At 40.6% G+C, this 23,590-nt stretch overlaps 1 protein-coding gene across 1 annotated transcript in view; it reads left to right on the forward strand.

The window, feature by feature from the left end:
• Positions 1-4,736: 4,736 nt before the first annotated feature.
• PCDH17 (protocadherin 17) overlaps positions 4,737-23,590 on the forward strand; it is a gene marked incomplete at both ends in the record, with an annotated part of 87,473 nt that continues 68,619 nt past the window's right edge. Inside the window, one exon of the mRNA XM_082337622.1 lies at positions 4,737-7,352. Within this exon, the coding sequence (XP_082193748.1) occupies positions 4,737-7,352 (2,616 nt within the window). The remainder of the gene's footprint in view (positions 7,353-23,590) is intronic.

Below are 23,590 nucleotides of genomic sequence, written 5' to 3' on the forward strand. Positions count from 1 at the left end.
TTGACTTCATTGTGGAGTCAGAGTATTTATTGTGTAATGCTGAGTCATATAAAAAAAGAAAGGCATTCACGAGGCTGGAGAAAAAAAAGTGGTGGAGACACTAGCCTCCTCCAAAAAAAAGTCAAATTCATCTTGGGTTTTGTGGCTTTTTTTAACATAAATGAACCATAAGAAACATTGTCATAAATATAATAGTTTATGCCACTGTAATAGTGAAATTATTGTTTTATTCTGCTGGTGCTCTCCTGCCCCCTCAGAGAGGAAACTAGAGTTAGCTAGCATATGTGTACACACTTAGGCACACATACAGAGTTTATACCCCAAATGCAGCAGTATCTCTAGCACGCTAGAGGGAGCCATTACATAATTGCAATGACCCTTATTTTTCCCCAATTAGCAGAACTTGCATAGAAAATCTCTGGACATCCTTCATGTTTGGCGTAGGCTACGGCATAAGGAAAGGAAAGCACAGGACTCAAGTTACAGTGAAACGAGATCTCCTGATAGCTCAGGGGCTTACTCTGGTGTTTGTTCCATTTTTAAAATTGTGCTGCTTTTATAGGGGACTTCTCCAAGTAAGTGACTTAGCCGAATACGCCGAGTTTCATCAGCCAATCTGAAGCCCTCATTCAGAAAGCAAAGCCCATTTTGTAAACATATCCTTTATTTTGTCTGCCACTCTCACACAGAAAGTTGGCACATCTTAGAGTAGTGATTTTACGCTGCCACTAAGGTATGTATAGTTTATTTAAATACTGCATTTTAACACAGCATTAGTTTTAGAATGGTTACTAGCAGACTCGTTCTGCATGGCAAACTAATCCCTTGCAAAGCTACAAAGAGGTCTTCAGGACGGGAAGGTGGGTCTAGAAAGAACACTTATTTGAATTTATAAATTTGTAAGACTTTCTCCAAGTTAAATGACTTTTATGGACATAATAACTCAGAAAGGACTGAAGGTTATCCTACTGAGCAAGGCGAAAGAGCAGCTTCCTTAACTGAATCTTTTAAGAGCCGCTCCTAGAATAATTGTCAGAAGCGTCTTATAATTGCTCCAGAGCCGATTTTCCTTTTTTTTTTTTTTTTCTTTTTTCCTTTTCCCCCTAAATGATTCATGCTACTTACACGCTCGTCACTCGCAGCTCACAAATGGCAGCTTCATTTCGGTACGCACGGGTCGAGACCGGCGCTCCGGCAATCCGAGCACTCACCTTTCCAGCCTCAGTCCTCCCCCCGCCCCCGGCGCCCGCCGCCCCCGGCCGAGAACCTCCCGCCGCGGCGGGGGCGGAGGCGGGCGCCGCGCCGCGCCGGGCGGGGCGGGGAGGGGAGGCGAGGGCGCTGCCGCGGCCCCGAGCCCCGCACCGCGGGGCCGCCGCCGCGCCCGGCCCCCGCTCCCCCGCGCCGCGGCCCCGCGGGCAGGGGGGACGCTCCCGCGCTGAGGATCTGCCCCTCGGGGACGGCGAGACCCGCTCGGGGCGGCTCCCGCAAGGCCGGGGCGGCGGTGGCGGGGGAGGTCCCCACCCCATGCATCCCCGGGGCGGCGAGGGGGTGCGCCGGGCCCCCGGCGGACTCAGGGACCGCGCCGCGGAGTCAGGTCCTCGCCCTCGCAGTGCTTTGGTGGAGCGCGGGGGTGTCGCGTCCCCCTTCCTTTCCCACCCGTCATCACGGAAGACTTGTTAATATGTCCTAAAAATAGATAAATAAGGGGGAGGGGGAGATATACGTAAATAAATAACGCGAAGCCGGCAGCAGCCGGGGGGCCGGGGGCGCGGCGCTGCGGTGCGGTGCGCGGCAACGAGTCACGGCAGCTCGCTCGCCCGCCCGACCCCTTCGCACCTTGCGCGTCTCCCACCGAACCGATCTAATCAATGACACCCAGCGCCCGCCGCGGCTCCGCCCCCCCGCCCGCCCGCCTCTTTCCATTGGCGGGTGGGCGTCGGGGCCTGTCGCCGCCGCCGCCGCCGATTGGCTGGCGGGGAATCCGTATCAATGTTTAAGCCGCGGCGTGAGGTGAATAGAGGCAGTCGGCGAGCGGCGCTGGGCGAGCGCGGCGCGGCGCGGCGGCCCCGCGAGTGCTGCAGTGAGGGAGGCGAGGCGGAGAGGAGGAGGAGGAGGAGGGGGGGGAGAGAGAGAGAGTGAGAGAGAGGCAGAGAGCGGCTCCAACTGTTGAATTTTCGCTGAATTCTCCACTTACCTGCGGGCGGCTGGTGAAATGGATCTGGTTTATCGGGAATCGGCGTTCCTTTCGCGTGCTGTCTGGCTAAGACTGGCGACCGTCTGTTTGAAAGGGGCCACCCATCAATGAGGCAGAGAAGAATATTTGTTTTTTCTTCTTTTTCTTTTGAAAGCCTCTCTACCACAGGTTGCAGAATTAACTGTGTACTTTGGGTCCGGACTCAAATAAAGGAGAAAAAAACAGTGCAGAACTGAGACTCGGAACTAGATCTGTGAGCTATGTATTGGGAACCTATGTTTTTGTTGTTTGTTTTTTTTTTTTCTTTTAATATGAAAGATCTCTGATTTATTTCACACATAACACTGAGGAAAGGTGGTTAAAAACACTCAGCAAAGCAAGAGACAGACGCGCCTCTGTGCCAGTGAGTGGATAACAGCCTTGTTTTCCTGATCCTCAGTCTCCCGGAGAAAGAGGTATAGTAAAAGTGTAGCTGGATCCGACACCCCCCCCCCCCCCATTCTCTCTCTTTTTTTTTTTTTTTCCCCTCCCCCCCCCCCCCCCCCCAAAATATAAATCTGATTTTTTTTTTTTTTTTCCCTGTCTATAGAGTGAGTCAGAGAAGCGTTAGGAAGAAGCTGCAACTAATGTCTGTGAAGGGAGGAACATGAGGCGATAGTGAATGTGATTTGTTTCGCTGGATCTGACTCACCCAGCAGATTGAAACACCTGCATTTCTGGATGTGCCATTCACTTATTTCTGGTTGTTAAAAGAACCTGAAATAAAATTTAGTTACCCTTCCCCAATATTTACCTATACACCGTATCGCTGGGAAAGGTATATCAGAGAGGGGGGAACGCATCTGGCATTGCCACTGCTCTTTTCCCCTGTACCAAGATGCCCAGAGAGACTGTTAAAGCTTGAAAGGACTGCAAAAAATGCATCACACCAATCGCAGAACTGCATAGGTTTTAATATAAGCGAATCAGTCGATTAAGAGATCTCCCACTTTATTCATCGTCAGGATTGTTTTTCCTCTTTTTCTCTCCTCCCCTAAATGAAGAGGACTAGGCGGCAGTGTCATTGGAAGGAGATGCTGAATAGAAAGAAAAGAGAGGCACTTGACAGTGCAGCCCTGTGAATACAGAGACTGTTTCCCTTTTAGCGAGACCAAGAGAGAGAGAGAGAGAGTGTGTGTGTGGTGGCTTTTCTTTCTTTCTCTCTACCCCCCCCCCCCCCCCCCCTCCTTGCTCTCTCTCTTTTTAATCTATGCGTCCAGCCATGGGTTGCCTGTTGATTTCCTCTCGGCTGGAGAGAAAAGCAAACTGGAATTAAACTGCATCGAGAAAAGTGCAGCTCCTCAGACACGCATACGCACACACGCATAGATACACAGAGAGAAAGGATGTGGTGGTGGCGGCGGCTACTGGCCTGTCTTAAAGAAACCCAAGTATGCATCTGATTGAGCACAGCCTGTGATTTCTCTCAAAATATATATTTACTGCTAATGATGACGGTCAGCTTGTGGGTTTCTTAAATTTTTTCCCTACAAAAGGACAAGTGGGAGGCTGGTAGTACAGGGAGAGAAAGGAAACTACAAATCCTGACACTAGTTTTTGGTGGGGGGGTTTTGTGTGTTTTGTTTTCTCCTCCTGCCCTGCAATCCTTATTCCCTCTTCTTCTGATTCGGGAAGGAAAGAGTGAGGGTGTACGAGACAGAGAGGGGGGAAATACCGATGGCAGCGAGATGCAGCTCTCCGCCGCAAGCAATGCAAGATTAGATCTCTAAATGCAGCAAAACACTCCCTGAAAACCAACAACCCCGCGGTGCAATCAGACATTTCACTGCCTCTCACTGCACACGAAGAGGGCTTCAACAACAAGCTGAGACTTTTTTTCCCCTTCTGTCTCTCTCCCACCCCTCCACTCCACTCCATCAATCGCATCACAAGCGATGAGTAGCAAATAACCTTTTCTACCCCTCCCTACAGACCTGTGGCCACCCCCTTTTCCTATGTATATATAGATACACATATTTAAAAAAAATCTTTTTGATCGTTTTTAGAAAAACAACCACTGCCACGATTTTTTATTATTGTTATTATTTTTATTATCCTTTGTACATCTGCGGGGATTCAAGGATCGGGAACGCTTCGCCTGCCCAGAGGAGAAGATCTTTTGCAAATTTTCTGATTTTTGAAATCCTCCCACTGCCGAAGTTGGACAGCCGAAGTAACTGCGAGGGGACTGCAAGCACGGCAAGCGCTTGCTGAAACGCTGCCGAAGCTGCTCCCCCTGCTTCCAGCCCCCCGATTGCTCCCTCCCTCTGAGCTACATGGTCCATTTGCTGCCTCTCATCCTGTGTCTCTGCAGATGTTTTAGAGCAACAGGTTCAGAAACTTGAAACATAGGGGTGGGGAGAGAGAAGGAAAAAAAAAAGAGAAAAAAAGAGAGAGAGCCGACGGAGGAGGAGAAAGAACAAACCCAGCGCAGGAGGCAGAGAAGACGGGGACAAACCCTGCTCGCCGCTGCAGCTGCTGCCACCCCCACCCCTGCTCGGGGATGTACCTTTCCATTTGTTGCTTCTTCCTCTGCTGGGCTCCCGCCCTGTCGCTGAAGAACCTGAATTACTCGGTGCCGGAGGAGCAGGGAGCAGGCACGGTCATCGGGAACATTGGCCGCGATGCGCGGCTGGCGACGGGCGCGGCAGGAGGCGGGATGCTGCCTGTGGAGCGAGGTGCTCCTGGCGGTGGCCGCGGCCCCAAGTCCACATTCCGGGTGCTGGAGAACTCGGCCCCACACCTCCTGGACGTGGACGGGGAGAGCGGGCTGCTCTACACCAAGCAGCGCATCGACCGCGAGGCGCTGTGCCGGCGCAGTGCCAAGTGCCAGCTGTCCCTCGAGGTGTTTGCCAACGACCAGGAGATCTGCATGATCAAGGTGGAGATCCAGGACTTGAACGACAACGCACCGGCGTTCCCCTCTGACCAAGTGGACATGGACATCTCAGAAAATGCTGCGCCGGGCACACGCTTTCCCCTCACCAGCGCCCACGACCCGGATGCTGGGGACAATGGGCTGCGCACCTACCTGCTCACCCGTGATGACTACGGCCTCTTCTCGCTTGATGTGAAGTCCCGTGGTGATGGCACAAAGTTTCCAGAGCTGGTCATCCAGAAGCCATTAGACCGTGAGGAGCAGAGTCACCATACCCTGGTGCTAACGGCACTGGACGGCGGTGACCCACCCCGCTCGGGCACAGTGCAGATCAACGTGCGCCTCATTGACTCCAATGACAACAGCCCCGTCTTTGAGGCAGCCTCCTATGTGGTAGAGCTGCCAGAGAACGCACCACTGGGCACTGCCGTCATCGACCTTAATGCCACCGATGCCGACGAGGGTACCAATGGAGAGGTGCTCTACTCCTTCAGTGGCTACGCACCCGAGCGCGTCCGCGACCTGTTTAGCATTGACCCGCAGAGTGGCCTCATCCGTGTCAAGGGCAACCTGGACTATGAGGAAAGTGGCCTCATTGAGATCGATGTCCAGGCTCGGGACCTGGGGCCCAATCCCGTTCCTGCTCACTGCAAGGTCACCGTCCGCCTCATTGACCGCAATGACAATGCGCCTACCATTGGCTTTGTCTCCGTTCGCCAGGGAGCACTGAGTGAGGCTGCCCCACCGGGCACTGTCATTGCCCTGGTGCGGGTCACCGACCGTGACTCGGGCAAGAACGGGCAGCTCCAGTGCCGGGTGCTGGGTGGTGGTGGCGGGCCTGGAGCCATCCCTTTCACCCTGGAGGAGAACTATGACAATTTCTACACTGTGGTCACTGACCGGCCCCTGGACCGTGAGGCACAGGATGAGTACAATGTGACCATAGTGGCACGTGATGAAGGCAACCCCCCACTCAACTCCACCAAGTCATTTTCTGTCCGGATCCTCGATGAGAATGACAATCCACCCCGCTTCAGCAAGAACCTCTATGTGTTACAGGTGCCTGAGAACAACATCCCTGGAGAGTACCTGGGCTCTGTCTTGGCCCAGGACCCCGACCTGGGCCAAAATGGGACAGTCTCTTACTCCATTCTGCCTGGGCATGTGGGCGACGTCTCCATCTACACCTATGTCTCCGTCAACCCCACCAATGGTGCTATCTATGCCCTGAGGAGCTTCAACTATGAGCAGACAAAGCACTTTGAGTTTCGTGTGCTGGCCAAAGACTCGGGTTCACCCCACCGCGAAAGCAATGCCACGGTGCGCGTCACTGTGCTTGATGTCAACGACAATGCACCCCTCATCGTCCTCCCTGCCCTCATCAACGACACCGCTGAGCTGCAGGTGCCACGCAATGCTGGGGTAGGCTACCCTGTGGGCACCGTCCGTGCCCTGGACAGTGACTTTGGGGAGAGCGGGCGCCTCACATATGAGATTGTGGAAGGCAATGAGGAGCACCTCTTTGAGATGGACCCCACTAGTGGTGAGATACGCACCTTGCACCCCTACTGGGAGGAGCTCAGCCCTGTGGCTGAACTGGTGGTAAAAGTCAGTGACCATGGCAAGCCCAGCCTCTCTGCAGTGGCCAAGCTCATTGTCAGGGCCTTGGCGGGGCCCCTGCCCGAGGCTGGCGAGCCACAGATGAATGGCGAGCAGCATCGGCGACCACACTGGGACTTGTCGCTGCCCCTGATCGTGACGCTGAGCACTGTCTCCATCATCTTGCTGGCTGCCATGATCACTATTGCCGTGAAGTGCAAGCGAGAGAACAAGGAGATCCGCACCTATAATTGTCGCATTGCCGAGTATAGCCACCCTCAGCTGGGAGGAGGGGGAGGAAGTGGCGGGGGAGGAGGAGGCAGTGGCAGTGGAGGGGGCAAGGGCAAGAAGAAGAAGATCAGCAAGAATGACATTATGCTGGTGCCCAGTGAGGGTGAGGACAGCCGGGGCCCCCTCAATGTCATGAACGTGGTGAGCAGCCCATCCCTGGCCACCTCACCCATGTACTTTGACTACCAGACCCGCCTGCCCCTCAGCTCTCCCAGGTCTGAGGTGATGTACTTGAAGCCCGCCTCCAACAACCTGACTGTACCCCAGGGACATGTGGGCTGCCACACCAGCTTCACAGGGCAAGGGACTAACGCCAGCGAGGCTCCCCCGAGCCGGATGTCCATAATTCAGGTAGGAGACTTTTAGAATACCCTGGACCTCACTTTAGACGCTGGTTTAACTTCACCTTTTGTCTGCAGTGAAATCTGCTGTAAGGCACCACTGAAGGGACCAACACAAGTCACTAAAGAGAGGTGGACTTCATGAAAGTGGAACCAGACTACACCTGGTGGGTCTGGTGCTGCTGTCACACTGGTGTTTCCTGTGTGATTCTAAAGTAAATGCCCACTGAAACAAACAGAGTTACGGCAGTGCAAAAGAGGTGCATGTGAGAGTGCAGACAGGCGTTTAGTACGTTTGGGGCACGCTGGGGTATTTTCCCAGAAGATCATCAGACAGAGGTGGGTGCTTCCACAGGTTTCACTTTGCTTTGGTGGAGAAGCAAAGTGGGGTCGAGAAGGGGGTGGGCATTTCTGAAGCAGTCATATCATCTGCAGTAAGTAACAGGACGTGGGAGAAACTCTACACACTGAGGACATCTATTGCAACAGTGTATTATAGCCCTCCAATCCTGTATGTAAATATGAGCTATCTTTCCAAGATGTATGTTTTTAATTTTTTTAATTTCCTTCTTTAGAATATATATACATAAATATTTATTTTTTTTGACGCAGAACAGTATCATTGGGGCCCCATTGCCTCCTCCTCTCCCCATAAACAACTAAACCTTCAATGCTGAAAATTTTGCTTAGTCAAATAGAAAGAAAATGTATGTGGTGATTCCCTCCTACCCCCAAATGTTAACAAAACTCACATCCTCTCATAAAATAGCAAAACAACTAGTCAGATTTCCAGTAGCCTGAGTCAATATTGGTGATTGCTTTATAGTGAAAGACTTACATGCTCTTTCTTCCATCAAAACTCATTTAGAAATTACAGCTGGGCTGCATTCTGCTGCCAGTTATATCCACACTGTCCTTTACTGACTTTTGTGAATGTGAGAAATGGCAGAATTTGGACCATTGGATATAGGGTGCTAATCAAAGAAGACTTCATTTTTAGCAGGTAGTTTAAAGTCCAAACTCAGAAGATGTATTCCAGAGCAGTGAACTCGCAGAATGAAGCTGAGGGCAGAATTTGGCTCCAGTTGATTTAATTTAAAGTATTACTTCATGATTAATGCAGCTTAATGTTCAAATACTACAGGTATGTTCCAAAGTGATTTTTAACGTTTGGATTGAAAGCAGGCTCTGGATAATGACTATTAAATATATTTGAAATGTCATATCTGTTTTATCCTGTGGTTCTCCTAATATGCTGTTCTGAGTCATAGGGGAATGAGCTGAGTGTATCAGAAGTGACACAGACTCATTTTGTGTATGCAGCTAGTGGGAAAGAAGTTGCACTGTAGACACTTGATGTACCAAAAGAAAATTCATAATACCTTTGAGTGATCATACCCTGTGGTCTGTGAACACCGAATGTTCTAGTTGCCAGCTGCATCTAATGTTTTAAACTAAATAGAAGTGGCCATCGGTAATTGGCAGGTTAAGTAACCAAAATTCCAGTAACTGACGGCCTGTAAGTTGAATATTTATAACTGGGGGGAAAAAAAAAAAAAGAAAAAAAAAAAAAAAGAAAAAAAGGTTGTCTGTACAAGGTCACTGTGAACTAATCCTCAACCCACTATTGAGTTGTGTCACAGAAACAATTTCGTTTTATGCCTATCATGAATTTGTGTTGCCATCAATTAGGTGAGTGGAGCAATACTTAAAATCTGAAATTGATTTTAACAAAAAGTGACACTTCAGGAAAGAGTTTAGGTTAGGGCACAACCGGAGATAATTTGATTTATAATTCATGCTTTAAGAAACAAATAACTTTCAATGACACTTGTTTAAGTAATGTCAACTTTTTTACTGTAAAATGGAGTTGTCAGAATGCTAAAAAAAAAGAACACATTTTTTTTCTTACTGACAAGTGTAATAGTTACTAAAAGACAGAAAATTATACTTTCCTACAACCATGTAATGTCTATATAAAGCAATTAATTAATGTATTGATGCTACTGAGTAGTAAAGATTCAATTGTAGTGTAAAATCCCTATGGAAAATATGATTCCTTTTTTTACAGTGTTCACTGTATAATATCAATCATGATTTTTTTTTTCCTGAGATCTATATAAAGCTAAAAGAGGAATTTCCTCCCTTAAAAAGGTGTGTTGTGGTTTCTATAACAGTTTTTATTATGACAACTGTGGGAAATGTTAACCGTAACTCCTCATAGCACATACTGGTATATCTAATATTGTTTTTACTGTCCCTGAACATCTACACAGAGTGTTTTAGATGTTTAGATGGTCCAGACAGTAGATTAGGAAACATGAATTTTTCCCTAGTGAACAACCTGTTCAAACATACTTATTGATACTATATTTTGTAGGTATATTGACAAAACAAATACACAATATGAAACAGAGTAGTTGATTTCTAGTTAGGAAAGGCACAGACTTAAAGTAGCTAGATGAGAAAATCTGATCCTCTTCACTATAATTTTGCTCTACTAAAATACATTTTGTATTCTCCATCTCCACATCCCTGGAGTAAATTTTATATAAAATTTGCATTTAGAATGTAGATACTACTTTGTGTCTGGTCCTGTACTTCTGCCTCATGTAAAATTCAAACTGCAAACTTAGGAAGAAATAGTAAAGGATCAGCGCTCTCTCTGGATCTACTATACCCTTAATCACTCCGGGAAACCTGTGTCTGGAAAAGTAAATTGCACAGTTAGGAATCAAAGGTATAGCCAGTGGAAAAAAGATACAGAATCCAAACAGCTACTTTATAATCTCCTTTCATTAGTCAATTCAGAAAAGCGGTTTTCTTCGTTACCTCAGTAAGGGAAAGGTAAATGATTGTGTAAGTGTTCTCTAGTGAATATTCACTTTAGTTTTTCCAGATATATTACAGAGCCACGATAATCTCACACTATATAATTCATACAATGGAACTGCTTTTCCTCACTCTGATTTTCTTAGCAAGTGTTTAATGACATAATTCTCTAGCAGGAGCCTGTTATTAAAACTTTATATTTATATATATATATATGTGTGTGTGTGTGTGTGTATATATTTATATATCCATGGATATATATACACATACTAAATATTATATTATTACTTAGTACATCCAATCGAGTCTATAAATATTTAAAATCAAATAAATAATTTCTTTCTTGGAAAGATCCAAATTTTCTCTTATTAGGAGTGCATAACACTTTTTCTGCTTTGCAGTAAGAGCTAGTCAAGTCAATACGCTTTACGATTCCCTTATTTGTCCTGAATAGTATTTTATTCTACAGATAGCCCAATTTATATCAATGAACACCTGTGGAGTAAAGTGTTACTTAGTGACTATGGGTGTCAGATTGACCCAAAATGACCAGCAGTTGAAGAAAATACTGCCTGATATGTGGAAGAGCAGTGTAATCTTACCTCTCTTTAAATGACTTCTGTTATACATTAGTCACACAGTTTAACAAATTGTGTGTTTACTCACTACTTTGTAGCATCCACCTATGTGCCATGGTTGCATATGTTACTTACATGAATCAATGAACTTCTTCAGTACCATAAAAATGAAATAATTTAAACATGTATACATATACATATGTATAAAATTTTGGATGGATAGCCAAGGATGCAGTATACCTCCAGCTTTTATTGGCACAAGAGACTTGCAAGAGCTTAGGGCATCTGAAAATAGACCATTTGTGATTTGATGTGCAGATGAGGTTGATGTGGATGAAGAGCAGTGTTTAGTAACACACTGGAAAGTCAGAACAGCTAAACTTTAGCGCGTTTCATTGCTTTTAACTTCAGCAATCATATTCTAAACATACTTTAGAAACAATGCTTTCAAACACAAGTCAGTTAAAGATATATAAATATAGTCCAGTGCTATACAACTCTCATCGCCAGATTCAAAATTCCATGTGACCTTTGAATCACTTAAGCTTCAAACTATTCATTTTTATTGGGGAGAAAAAAGAGGAAAGCAGGAGAAAATGGAAACTATATGTGGGTGAAAGAAGATTTCTGTCTACTCTAGACCTTAAATACTACTGGGCAAATTCTGTTCATCTCATTTTGGTGAGTAAATCAAGCTGACCTACTCACCTGACTAAGAGAAACAGGATTTTGCTTTATTTTGAAGAGCAGACAGAGAAAGAAATATCATGTAGAGACATACACATGTATGTTCATCTCTCTCCTACCAAAAAGTTCTGAGTTAATCAGTTCGCCTTTCCCTGGGTGAACAAGTTGCAGTTTCTTCTTGCAGGTTTCCAATAGATAAAAGAATGGATGGATAAAGGGAAACAAATAGTTTCTTTAAATAAATAGGTTCTAGAAATAGGTTCCTCGAAGTGATGTAACAGTAGTGTAGAAAATTATCTACATATGCAAGGAGTGTTGATCATCCTAGAGATTATTTATTATTACACTTTTGGTGCAATTTGGAGAGGTTTGTAAATATATCAGGAATGGGATGGGAGTGAATAAAGAAAACGGTGGTCACAGCTTTTGCTGAACAGCAGCTAATAAAGAATGACTATGTTGCAAGTAGCTCTCAAGCTGGGAATCACTGTTGCTGCTGTACTAGGCAGTCCTGTAGCATTTTAAGATAAAGTACAATCATTCTTAGTACTTCAGGCACCTGATGTTTATGGTGTGTCAACAGATTACTGTCAAGTCCCAGTGCAGCTTCTTCGCCAGGTGTCTAGTAGTACCTAAGAAGACAGTCTTCAGGGGAAATAAAAAACATGAGCTATATTAGTGCTGCTCTGTCTTTAGATATGCTATTCTATGCTTTACTTTGAGAAACTTCAGCACAGAAATTTCAAGATTGCGAAAAGAAGTCTGCAGCTGCTGCAGTATAAGGAGAAGCAGCTTTCCTAATAGAAGTTGCATTTGTTCTCAGTGGTTTAAATTCCTATCTGAAAACTGAGGTATTAATTTTTTATTTCTGTATCTTCGGCTGCAAATGAGGAATATTATTCTCTCTCACTAGAGCTAGTAGAAGTTAACATTTTGCACCAAGAGGATACTGGGGCAGTTCTACACATTTGCAAGTTTGCAGGTTTGTACTCTATAATTCCCAAAATTTTGCAGCTGCATATTCTAGGGCTGTATTTAAGGACACTAAATAGTCATCAGATGAAATGTCAGAACTACCTGGCTAAAATGCATTATGGTAGTTTTTACAGTGTTTTACAAGGTTAGACGCCTTGCAAAATAACTCCTGTGAATGTTTGCATTGTAATACAGTCTGCAGTTAGTATGATTTTTTGTTACGCCATTCTGTAGCTTTAGTTTTGCTTATTCAATGAAGTCAATACTGGAGTTGGCTGTGTAAGAATTTCAGGACAGGATCTTTTCTATATTTTTGTGAAGCATTATTTCATTTTTGTCAAGATACACTGCATAGTACTGTGACACAAAGTACATATATTTTCAGACCAGATCTGGCAACATACTGCTCACTGTGGCATCCGCCCTGGCTGCTGCAATAGGCAGAGAAAGCAGAATTGGGCTCCTATTTTGTGTTACATCTGCTCAGGTCTTGATCGTAAGCTCCTTGCTGGTATTGTTTATAGCAATATTATTTCAAAAGGATCGTTCCTGATGTATAGGAAATATATGAAATCTAAAGAACTTTCCAAGATGAAATGCTATAATATAGAACAATAAACATAATAGAGAAAAACACAGTTTAAGAGTCTGAAGTAGAATATTGTTATTATGAGAAAAAAAATGATATTGACAGAACATAAGTTCTCGTTAACCAATAAATTAAGAATAATAATGTTTCTGGAGAACTTGCTGTTTTATGAAGTATAAGAGTTGAAGAAAGTTAGTGCAGTTAAAATAAAAAACATGAAGCAAGTCATGCAGGATTTACTGCATCACAGCTCTCAATGGCTCTTAAAGTTGTCTGAGCTTTCCTCATCTTGGTGCTCACTGTCACTGCCTAATCCTAAATGGGAAAATCCACACAAATTTGTGATTACCAGTGCAATTTTGATGACTGATCCTTTGAAGAGTTATCTTTTAACAATAGATTTGGTTTCTGTTATCCTTGCCCACACTGATGAAAAGGCCTGTTCTTACTCATATTTCAGTCAATAGCATAATTTTGACTTCATCAATGATTTCAGTGGTTCAAGAGTAAATTGTGACTAAGAGCCTTACAGAGTGCAGCTAAGAATAGTATGATTGGGCCTTTTATTTTCAGATTTCAGCCTTTTGTGATGTTTTCTTACAACTTCTTTACAAACGTTTAAGGAGCCTGGAATTTAGAAGATTTTGTAACTATGATGTGAACTGTAACATAATCAGGTGTGCAGCTGAAAGAGGAAATCAAGAACTCCTTTGAACGTATTGCTGAATACATACTTTCACATTTTCATGTTTTTGAAAGTGTGCAAAATACAGCATTATTCTTGAAGTTCAGCAAATATTGTTACATGGAAAATTATCATTAGGTACATGTAAAATATTTGCAAATATCACTTGGTATTAAGAAAGTATAGATACAAGCTGGCTTCACTAATGAGGCAAAAATGTCACTAAAAAAATAATTTCTTCATGACCCACAACGTTTGACTGTAAACCAGTTGGGATTTTGTTTTCAAATGAAAAAAAATTTTTTTTTCTTTCTTCTGCAGCATTTTTTCTTCGTTTTCACTACCTTCCTCCCCAGGAAACATTAACATGCTGGGTAATACTTACACATATGTTTTTAAAGATCCTGCTTAATTTCTCTTTCATTGTTTCTACGAAAGTTAAAATGCCTTTTCAAATTAGTTTTAGGTTTCGCTATGCAAGATACTCATTCTACATATAAAAAGCGTATGTATATGGGTGGTTGTTTTCTTTCTGAAGAAAACATATAGGATGCATGGCAGAGGTCTTGAGATACCTCTTCAAGACTGAGGAGTGCTGGCACATAAAAAGAAAAGACATTTTGACACTAGTATTAGTATTTTCCAACAGGTAAGAATTTTCTGTGAAAAGAACTTAAACAATGATTTGTTGACTGGAGCAGAAACACAGCTCTGTTTTTATCTTTAAAAGTATAGAAGCAATCCTTTCATGTCAAAAGGTCAAAGTAGAGCAGTTGGGACGAATTTTGGAGCAGATGATAGCCTGAGAGCTTTATACTTTCAATTGTATCTCTACTTCAGCTGTAAGAAGAGAAATGGTGAAATTAATGCTAAAGGGTTCAAAAATATAGGAAACAAGTGAAACTCTCAGGGGACTGCAGGCTCTTACCTAAACAGAAAAAAAAAAAGGAAAAAGAAAGAGAGTGGCAAAATTATTTTGGGGAAAAGTTCCTTGAGTTTAAGTGTTTCATTTGTTATGTTTTTAAGGGGGCAACAGGGAGATTAACTAGTTGTTGCTGCTGTTGCTGATATGATGAGATGAAATGGGGTAGTGTACAGCCTGCCATAAATCTTAGCCAGGGTGTGTTCTAAGCCCTAGTAATATATTTGTCATAGTCCTTTTAGTGCAACCTTTGTTTTTTAGTATGCTGTAGACTTTTTTTTTTTAACAGAAGAATATTTTAGATTAATTACTGTAAATCCTATGAGAAAGAAAAAACCAGATAAATTATTAAGCATTTTAGATAAAATACTCAGTATTAAGTTCTACATTCAAAACAAGAAAATTCTTATGAATGTCCCTGTTAATTAGGATATTGGGCAGTGCTTTAAATAACTTCCTTGAGCAGTCATATATTTTCTAGCTAAATCCCAAAGGCTGCTGATACAATTCCTACTTATTAAGGTCACACAAGAAGCATCTCTTTCTTCTACTGAATGGCTTCCACTAGGTAGTGTTGTTACCTATAGAGAAAAGATAGCATAAAATCAATTCATCTCTCACTTGCTTGAGATGAGAAGATAGCTCCTTTTTTGGTGATGTGTCCTCAAAATTGAGGAGTCCCTCTACATATAAATATATTACTGCATAGTTTCAGCCAGTTATTAGTGTTACTTGTACAGGATAGCATAAAGATCAATTTGCATCTCACTTCCGTGCAGTGAGAGTATATCTCATCTTTCAGCCCTCAAGACAATCAGTCCCATGCTGATCTATTTTCAATTTAGTATGCTATAAGCGATCTAGGCAAGTAAAATCTTTCAAGTGAAGAGTATTTTATTTTAGCCATGGACCTTTCTACCGACTTTGTGATGTATGTATCAGATCAGAGTTCCTCTGGTTCATAAAATACTTTTACCTGTAATAGAAAAGTTTCTAATCGTATCCTGTTACCTGCTGGGTGGTTGCGTGCTGCAGTCTCCATGGCATGCCAAAGGAGGACTCTAAAGGGGAAAGGAAAAGCCTTGTTACAAGATACAAATGCACAGTTTCAGCTGTGTGGGTGGGACCTCTGATCGATGCATTGTAAGTTCTTGCAGTGACAGACATGCGAAATTAGTTTCAGGCAGTGTTTCAGACCATCTATTGATATATGTGTGACACGCTTGTATTTGCCTGTACTAGTTCTAGTGACACTATGATTACTGGTATTTGCAGTCCTTGCCCTGGAACACTTCCAGGCAGTTTTATTGTATTGAAATGGCTCTTACAGTTCATTGAGCATCCAGCATAACACTGCTGAATATGATCGGCGCGTTTGCATATATTTATTCAAAAAAAATCAGGCAGTTAAACTGCATAATTATGGGAAAACGAATCATAACAATAAAAGACCATTTAAGTTAACAAGCTTTGTGATCAAAGGATAAATACAGGTTGGATAAATGAGACTCTAGATGTAACTAATCTACATAAATAGGCTTTGGTCTGATTAGAGGAAAGGAATATATTAAAATAACCTAAAGGTATTAAAAAAGCGTTTTCCTTCAGTACTTTTATAATGTCTAGTTTTATTTCATCATATTTTTAACATTTCTACTCAATAAAAATAGCTGTGTTCAGTGATAAACTACTTTTATATGTTTTCATTTCTTGATTAACAATGTTTACAGTGCAAAGAAAGTCTGACACAAGTAAATAAAAGTAACATAAGTTTTCATTCTAGTTTGAATGCGTCGTATGTCAAAAACCTTAAACATTTTTTAATGTCTTAATTTTAAAATTTTTAATGTTGCAATGTTTTTTGATTGATTTTTAATTAAAGAAAAACATTAAAGGGAACATTTAAAGGACAATTTCTTGTTTACTGTCTTTATCAGCAGAGAGCAGCCTTTGTAGTGTTTGAAAGCTGGTGCATTAAAAATCAATTTCAAGTCTTCAAAGCTATAAACTCTTGCTTGCTTTGTAGATATATACTGTTTTTAAAATCATTGGAAGCACACTTGACAATTGAATTAAAAACAAAAGGTAAATAATGGCTTCATCAAAATTTGAAGGATTTTAATGTTTTTTTAATAATAGCTAAAGGATTTTTTATAGAGAGCAGACATGTGAATCCCAATTTGTAGCTTTTAAATGCATAATTTGTTCCTTAAGACAGTTATATGTATTCTTTTATTAATAGAATTTTGTTTCAAACTTCTGTTGGTGTTATTCTGCTGGTTTTAATGAATGCCATGATTCAAACAGAACATGTCAGTCAGTTTCTTTACTTACTATATTTCTGTCTCGTTCTTTGCTGATTGCTAAGCAACCACTTACGGTTAAGATTGTTTAGCTACAACTTAGTTTAAAAAAAGGTGAGCTGAAGTGGGCTAAACAAATTTTCATTAATTCTTAATGAAAATATTTAAATTCTTTAAAATTTTAAAGGTAACAAGAAAAATATTGTTTTAATAACACACCTCAGATTCAGCACTTAGGCTTTGTTCCTACTGGTATTGAGGAAAAGACTGCTTTTCCATAAATCTAGAAAGAGCAGGATTGTGTCCTTAACCAGTGCATAAGTAATTTCGAGGCCTATGGAAACTAACATATATGTATAATTGCATTAGTATTATGTCTTTCAAGGCACGATCCTTAAAACACTTATTCGGTGAATATTTTAATTTAGGCAAATAACACTACTGAATTAAATAGATCACCTACAGGAACAGAGTTGCTGATGTGTGTAAGCATGTGCAGAATTCAGCCCAGAATATGTGAGTCTGTGTTAGCTGAACTGCTCCCTGTTGCTTCTCTCCTTTGCTTTAAAAACACTGCAAAGCTGCAAAAGTTGTTCATTTCACTTAGCCTCCAACTGCATTCTCTAGTACTCTATTGAGATAGTCCTGATGTCTGAATATTTGATATTTTTGTTTTTTCGCGTAGACTTGCATAATTTGATATGCAGATTTGAAGATCATAAAAACAATTCTGCTTTGATGATCATGAGCAAGATTATCCAGCCACAGCTGTAAAGTACCAAAAGTACCAAATGTGCTCTTCATCATTTCAGTGGATCAAATGACAATAAGAATATACTGGAATTTAGAGTGCTTGGAAAATAATGAATTTAAAAGCCTTTTAAAAATGGTAGCCGTGAAAACTTGAAAACTAGATTTCTAGACTATATGTCAGATAATATAACTGTGTGTATTAATGCATATGTAGAGATGCATAGACAAGAGAGCAGCATGGATTCAGAAGAACTATCTAGCTGTATAAAAGATGTTATTAATGACCAATGTGCATCTAATTTTTTTTTTTTATGTTATGTATGATCTGTACATAGCTGTGTAACAGTGTTTTGGAAGATGCTGTTAATCTGCACCTTTTGCTGCAGCCTAGAAAGCATCAAGTTTAGAGACAAATGATATTGTCATTTTTCTCCTGAGACAAGAGTATAGGTAAGGAAGGACCTCATTTTCCACCTCATTGTGGAAGTTAGACATCTTGCTTAAAATTGTTTATCCTGCTATCAGACTTCAGGATTGAGAGTAATGTTGAAAAGGAGGCATAAGTCATATGACATGTGAGAATAATCAGCATTCAATTGCTTCCATCAACTGTGTTAGGTATTAAAAAGCACATGATAATTTGCATCTCATAGCTCCAAGGCAAGGAACGGATCAGTCACCTTTGTAGCCATTGGGTGAAAAAGAAGGGGAAAAACATGTTTTATGTTATTTCTTTCAATGCATAGTATTCATTTTATCTAAATCTGTAAATGTATTTTGTCTGTTTAAACCACCTGTAGCTTCTTTTCAGGCCTAACAGGGTATAGTACTGCAAGGGGCAGAAGTAACTGGATGAATTTATTTTATTATTTATTCATTGACCACCATATATATGACCTTTCCCAACAGTATGTCTCATTATCGTGATAATGTGACGGTAATGAAATAATAATTCCTTCAAGCATGAAATAACTTATTTTAAGTACTTTCCTGTGCTCATTATTTTCAAACAGGCTTCCAGAATCTTGAAGAAAACTTTAATTTCAGTTCATTTAAAATATATGTAGACCACACACACTCTTCTCTTCATCCCTTGATACTGGCAAAGGAACCTTAGGAACAAGTAGCTTGATTTCCAGATTTTGACCTACTTGTTAGTCTACTTTACTTGCATGAAAGTAAAGAAAGATAAAGCTGTTTCTATTAAGCAAATGTAAGCTTCAGGAATTTTGGTTAGTATTGGCAAAGATCTTTAGATAAAGATAAATTGCTTGCAGTCATACTGGTCTTGCTGATAACAGTAAAAGAAGAAAGAGGCATACATGTTGAATAGCCGTGGGAGGAGAAGAGTTTATTTAAAGGAAAGGTTTTGTTCTGATTTAAATTTTGAGCCATAGGTTTTCTATAGTATTTTATAATAAAGACAATTACATAGTAGAATGCATGCCCTGTTCCCCATCTCAAAACCCAATTTCTTACTACCTGTGGCTATTTCTATTAAAAAAGAAGCATAATTACTGTGAGTCTCAGCAGTCTAGGAGTAAATTTTTGCAATTACAATACCTCCCTTGGGCAGATGTGTGAAAATGGCAGATTAATTCCTACCAGTATCTGTCTATTTCTTGCACGTTCTTAAGGTTGCTCGTAGCTTGGATTATCATTATATTGGTGCTGTTTGGTATGCTGTGATTAAGATTAAAGCAGCAATCCTATTATAAATCTTTAGGAATAGGGCTCTATGCCATTACCTTGGAAAGCCTCTACGCTGAAGTTTGATACACAAGGTCCTAGGAGTAAGACCCTAATTCTATGTTCATGGAAAATGAATGAGTTTTCTCTTGATTTTAGCATATTTTAGAAGGACATTTATGAAGGACTTTATGCCTGAGAACATTTAAACAAAAACAACCAACAAACCCAAGTTTGCTCATTCTTAGGAATTTACAGTGAAGTTAATAAAGTTGGATGTGAACTGTAGGCCATATAGTAGTATTGTATATAGTATATAGTAGTATAGTATATACTATATGTATATAGTAGTATAGTATATACTATATGTATATAGTATATAGTATATAGTATATAGTATATAGTATATAGTAGTATATAGTCCCGTAGTATTGCATGGCTTTTGTTTTATTCCCAATGGCACAACGGTGTGTGTATTTAGAAAGAAGCAACAGTAAGTTAAGGTGGCCTTGAAATTATGTAAATTAATAACTTTCCATGGAAATAATCTAATTTATCCCCTAATGAGCTTTTCTACCTGAAAACAAGTTTTGAGGGCATATGTGTAGAAGAATTGCATGCAAAGGCTACGCTCCTGGAGATTACTCTCTGCAGCTAAGCACCTAACTCCATGTTGAATTCCAGTGAAGTTGGAAGTTGGTGTGGCTTCATGTGGGCTCATGATCCACCTGTAGGGAGCAGCATTAGTCTGTGTTACACATTATCCGTTTTGAATAGTCAGGAAGAGCAGTGTGAACGATCTTAACAAGTTATTTTTTTCCCCTTTGCTTGAGTTTTTGTTTGGAATTTCTTGTGCTGTACCTGTTGTATTTTCATTTCTTTTCCCATTTTGAAAGAGACTTCCCCGACACACACTTCTGAATGTTGGCTTGGGGACTTTTGTAATGTGGACATTATTTAGAGTAGGTTGCATTAACTATTTTCTTTGCATTAACTATTTTCTTTGAAAGTTCATGACTAAAAAAAAAAAAAAAATTAATATATATATGCATCCTTCAGTTGCCATTGCATGCATTCTCTTTGAAAAAGGTGCTCACATGCTGGGTGAGCATCCTGCTAATTAGATACAGAGGCAAACGCATAATTTAATCACTGTATTCTAACTAGCCCCTCAGTCAAATAATAGCATTCATCTTGAGTATCTCTACCCTGGTGAAACTTGCAGCAGTGTCCTAGATGTTGACAAACCAACACTGGTTTGGAACAGAAAAAAGACTTTTTCCTAATCCTGGAATCTTTGCAGAGAACATTTCTTATGTAGATCTTCCTTATCTTAACAGCAAAATCTGATTTCAGACTCTCAATACAGCAAGCTATAATGAGAGGGGTAATCCAGAACTTTTTTTTTTTCCCCAGGCTGTTAAGAATTTACAGGTCAAAGTCAGCCCCTAAATACCTATGAGTTTATAGATTACCTGTGGAGATCCCTAGATAAGTGGGTGTTGTGTTCAAGATGAGGTGATCCTATCAAGATAACTATTTTTTTCACTTGTTCTGAATCAACTATATAGAGTCCTTTATGAAGACATTGCAGTAGCTTAACAGTGAAGTGACAGACCTATGGACAGTTATGCAAAGCCCTATAACCAAAAGACCTTATTTTTTCTGTCCAAGCCTACTTGACCACTGCTACTATGTTCATGGTGTATTCGATCAAAATTTCCATTTTATGAGGTACCTCATCATAGGCACGTGACTGTTATGGCTTTAAAATATATTTAGGGACAGAACCTCTTGCTAAATTTGTGCAAGCCTAAATTATTTATCTTATGTCACAAATAATAAATCAACTCATCACCATTTTACAGTTGAAAATCTCCTTGCACAGGCATGTGAGGCTGTAAAGTTTGATGATCTACTATTTTGTCATAAATTCAGACATTATTTTGGCAGCATATTTAGTGGTGTGTCTTTTTCTAGTGCTCAGAGCAAATAATTATGCCAAGGTATTTGTGTGAAAGTAGGGCTTTGTATCCTGTCACAAAATGTTTATAGAATACCTTGTTGGGGATTTTTAACAAAATGTTGAAATAAATAGTTGCCTGACTGAAATAAGAAATTAGACAAAAGGTAATAATGTAAGTTAATTTAAGGAATTTAAGTGAATCATTGCTTTTCTGGGGAAGGATTTTAGGAAGAGGAAGGGGATAAGGTTGCAGCTTTAAAAGAACAGAGTTGATCTAGATTTATCTCTGTTCTTCTGATTGTCACCTAGGAAGAAAACTTCAGAGTTCCTCTTTATGTGTGTTTTCTGTGCAGGCAGTGTGGTGTCAGAATCAAGTCCTGCTTTATCTTCATTGCTGATTTTTTTCACTCTGTGGGGAAGAAACATAGAACTGGAGTCTTGTGCCACATAGAGTGTTTGCTGCCTAGCTAGTCACCTTTCCCTGTCACTGCCATTACAAATCTGTTTAAATGCTGTCCACAGAGAAGACCATATGCTGGGATAAAGGAATATAACATTTTGAGAATACATTACATATGAGAAGTTTCTTCTCATTTTCTATCACTATTGTAATCTTCTTCCTGCTCCTTTGCAGCTTTCTTCAGCATACAACGTACGGATCTGTGGGAATGTAGCACGCTATGTAAAGACTTACTTATCCCATAATTGAAGTAAGCAGACTGATCCAAGGGCTATTGAAACCAATTTGAAAACATCCATTGATTTCAGCGGACCTCAGGTCATGGCTTGTGGGAGTTTTATTGTTGCCTTTAGTGAGAGTATGGGTTGGACAGAAGAAGGTGAACATAGTGGATAGATGTTATACTAACTTTAACAGATTTAAAATATCCAGTGTCTCCGTTTCCCCTTACTAAATATTATGACTACAAAACAGTTTGTCAGTGTTAAAAGGCCATAATTTGATCCCCTTCTCCACCATATAGTATTGCAGTGTTTATAAGCTTTTATCTGTTCTGAAAACATTTTTGATATGTTGCTCTCAGAAACAGGAAAACAGCAGTGATAAGAATAGGACAAATTCTACACTTACTGGCTTCACTGGGAATTCCTGCTGAGTAAGAGCTTTCAGATATGTCTCAAAATTTAAAATAAAATGCCAGGAGCTCAAAATTGGGCTGTAGTATCTGTGTGCATGAAAGACAGGAAGAAAATATAAGGTTGTTTCCATACAGAAAAAAGGGTTCTAAACACAAGGAGAGAAAAATATTTTTGAAATTATAACAAATATTATGATCATCTCTTTAAATTTCAAGGCATTATTTTTTAAGTTTCCATCTAATTTTAATGTCTTAATTTCCAGACTTCATATTTAGCACGTAGATTGGAATGAAAAATAAAAAAAAAAACACTAATGGTATCAAAGATACACTCCCAAATGTATTGTTATTTTGAGTTCATGGTATGATATTCTTAGAATAAGCTGGATATTGTGATAAGTGCAGATTTCATTCTAGTTAGCTGATTGTAGTTGAGTCTGTTATGCAGTAAACATAATATCTGTTAGGAATACTAAGGTAGACTCAACATGGTGGAAGCCATAGATAAAAGGTGCATTAAAGCGTTTCAAATTCAATCATTAGGTTTCATTGCACCCATCTGCTACCAGAAAATATAATTGGCAACTTGATTCATTGACCTTTACCGGTCATTTTGGACCATGTTTTTCAAATCCATGTTTTCAAGTTAGACCTAGAGAGTTAATTTGATAAGAGAATGCCCAGTACATTTTAATGCAATTTCTTTCTTCTTTTTTTTCAAGCAAAAGGTTTTTTTAATATAATCAGGTTTAATGGTCTGTTGTATATTCTGCTAATCCAGTCAAAGTAGTTATTTAATATTGAATGTGGTTAAAAGCAACTAATGTTCAACTTCATTAAGGCTTCTATTAAATAGAAGACTTGCTGAACTTCTACTGTTTTTTTATGCATGAACTACTACCTCTTATTAATTATTTCCAGGGGTTTCTGTTACACTAGAATTATACTTACAAGCCTCGGTTCCACCAAGATTATACAGCACAGTACAAGGGCTAAATAAGCATTGAAATTGTGGAGTGCTTCATATTTTGTTCCTAAAAAGTGTTTTATCTCTTTCCTTTTATTTTCTGGAGCGATATTATCTTGTGCATGTGGGGTGGAGTGCATGCATCTCTTAGCAGTTCTATATGTGTGGCATACAACTAGACTGTCTTATAAAATAACAGTGTTAC

Source organism: Platalea leucorodia, assembly GCF_965183815.1.
Source record: "Platalea leucorodia genome assembly, chromosome: 2".
Lineage (NCBI taxonomy): Eukaryota > Metazoa > Chordata > Aves > Pelecaniformes > Threskiornithidae > Platalea > Platalea leucorodia.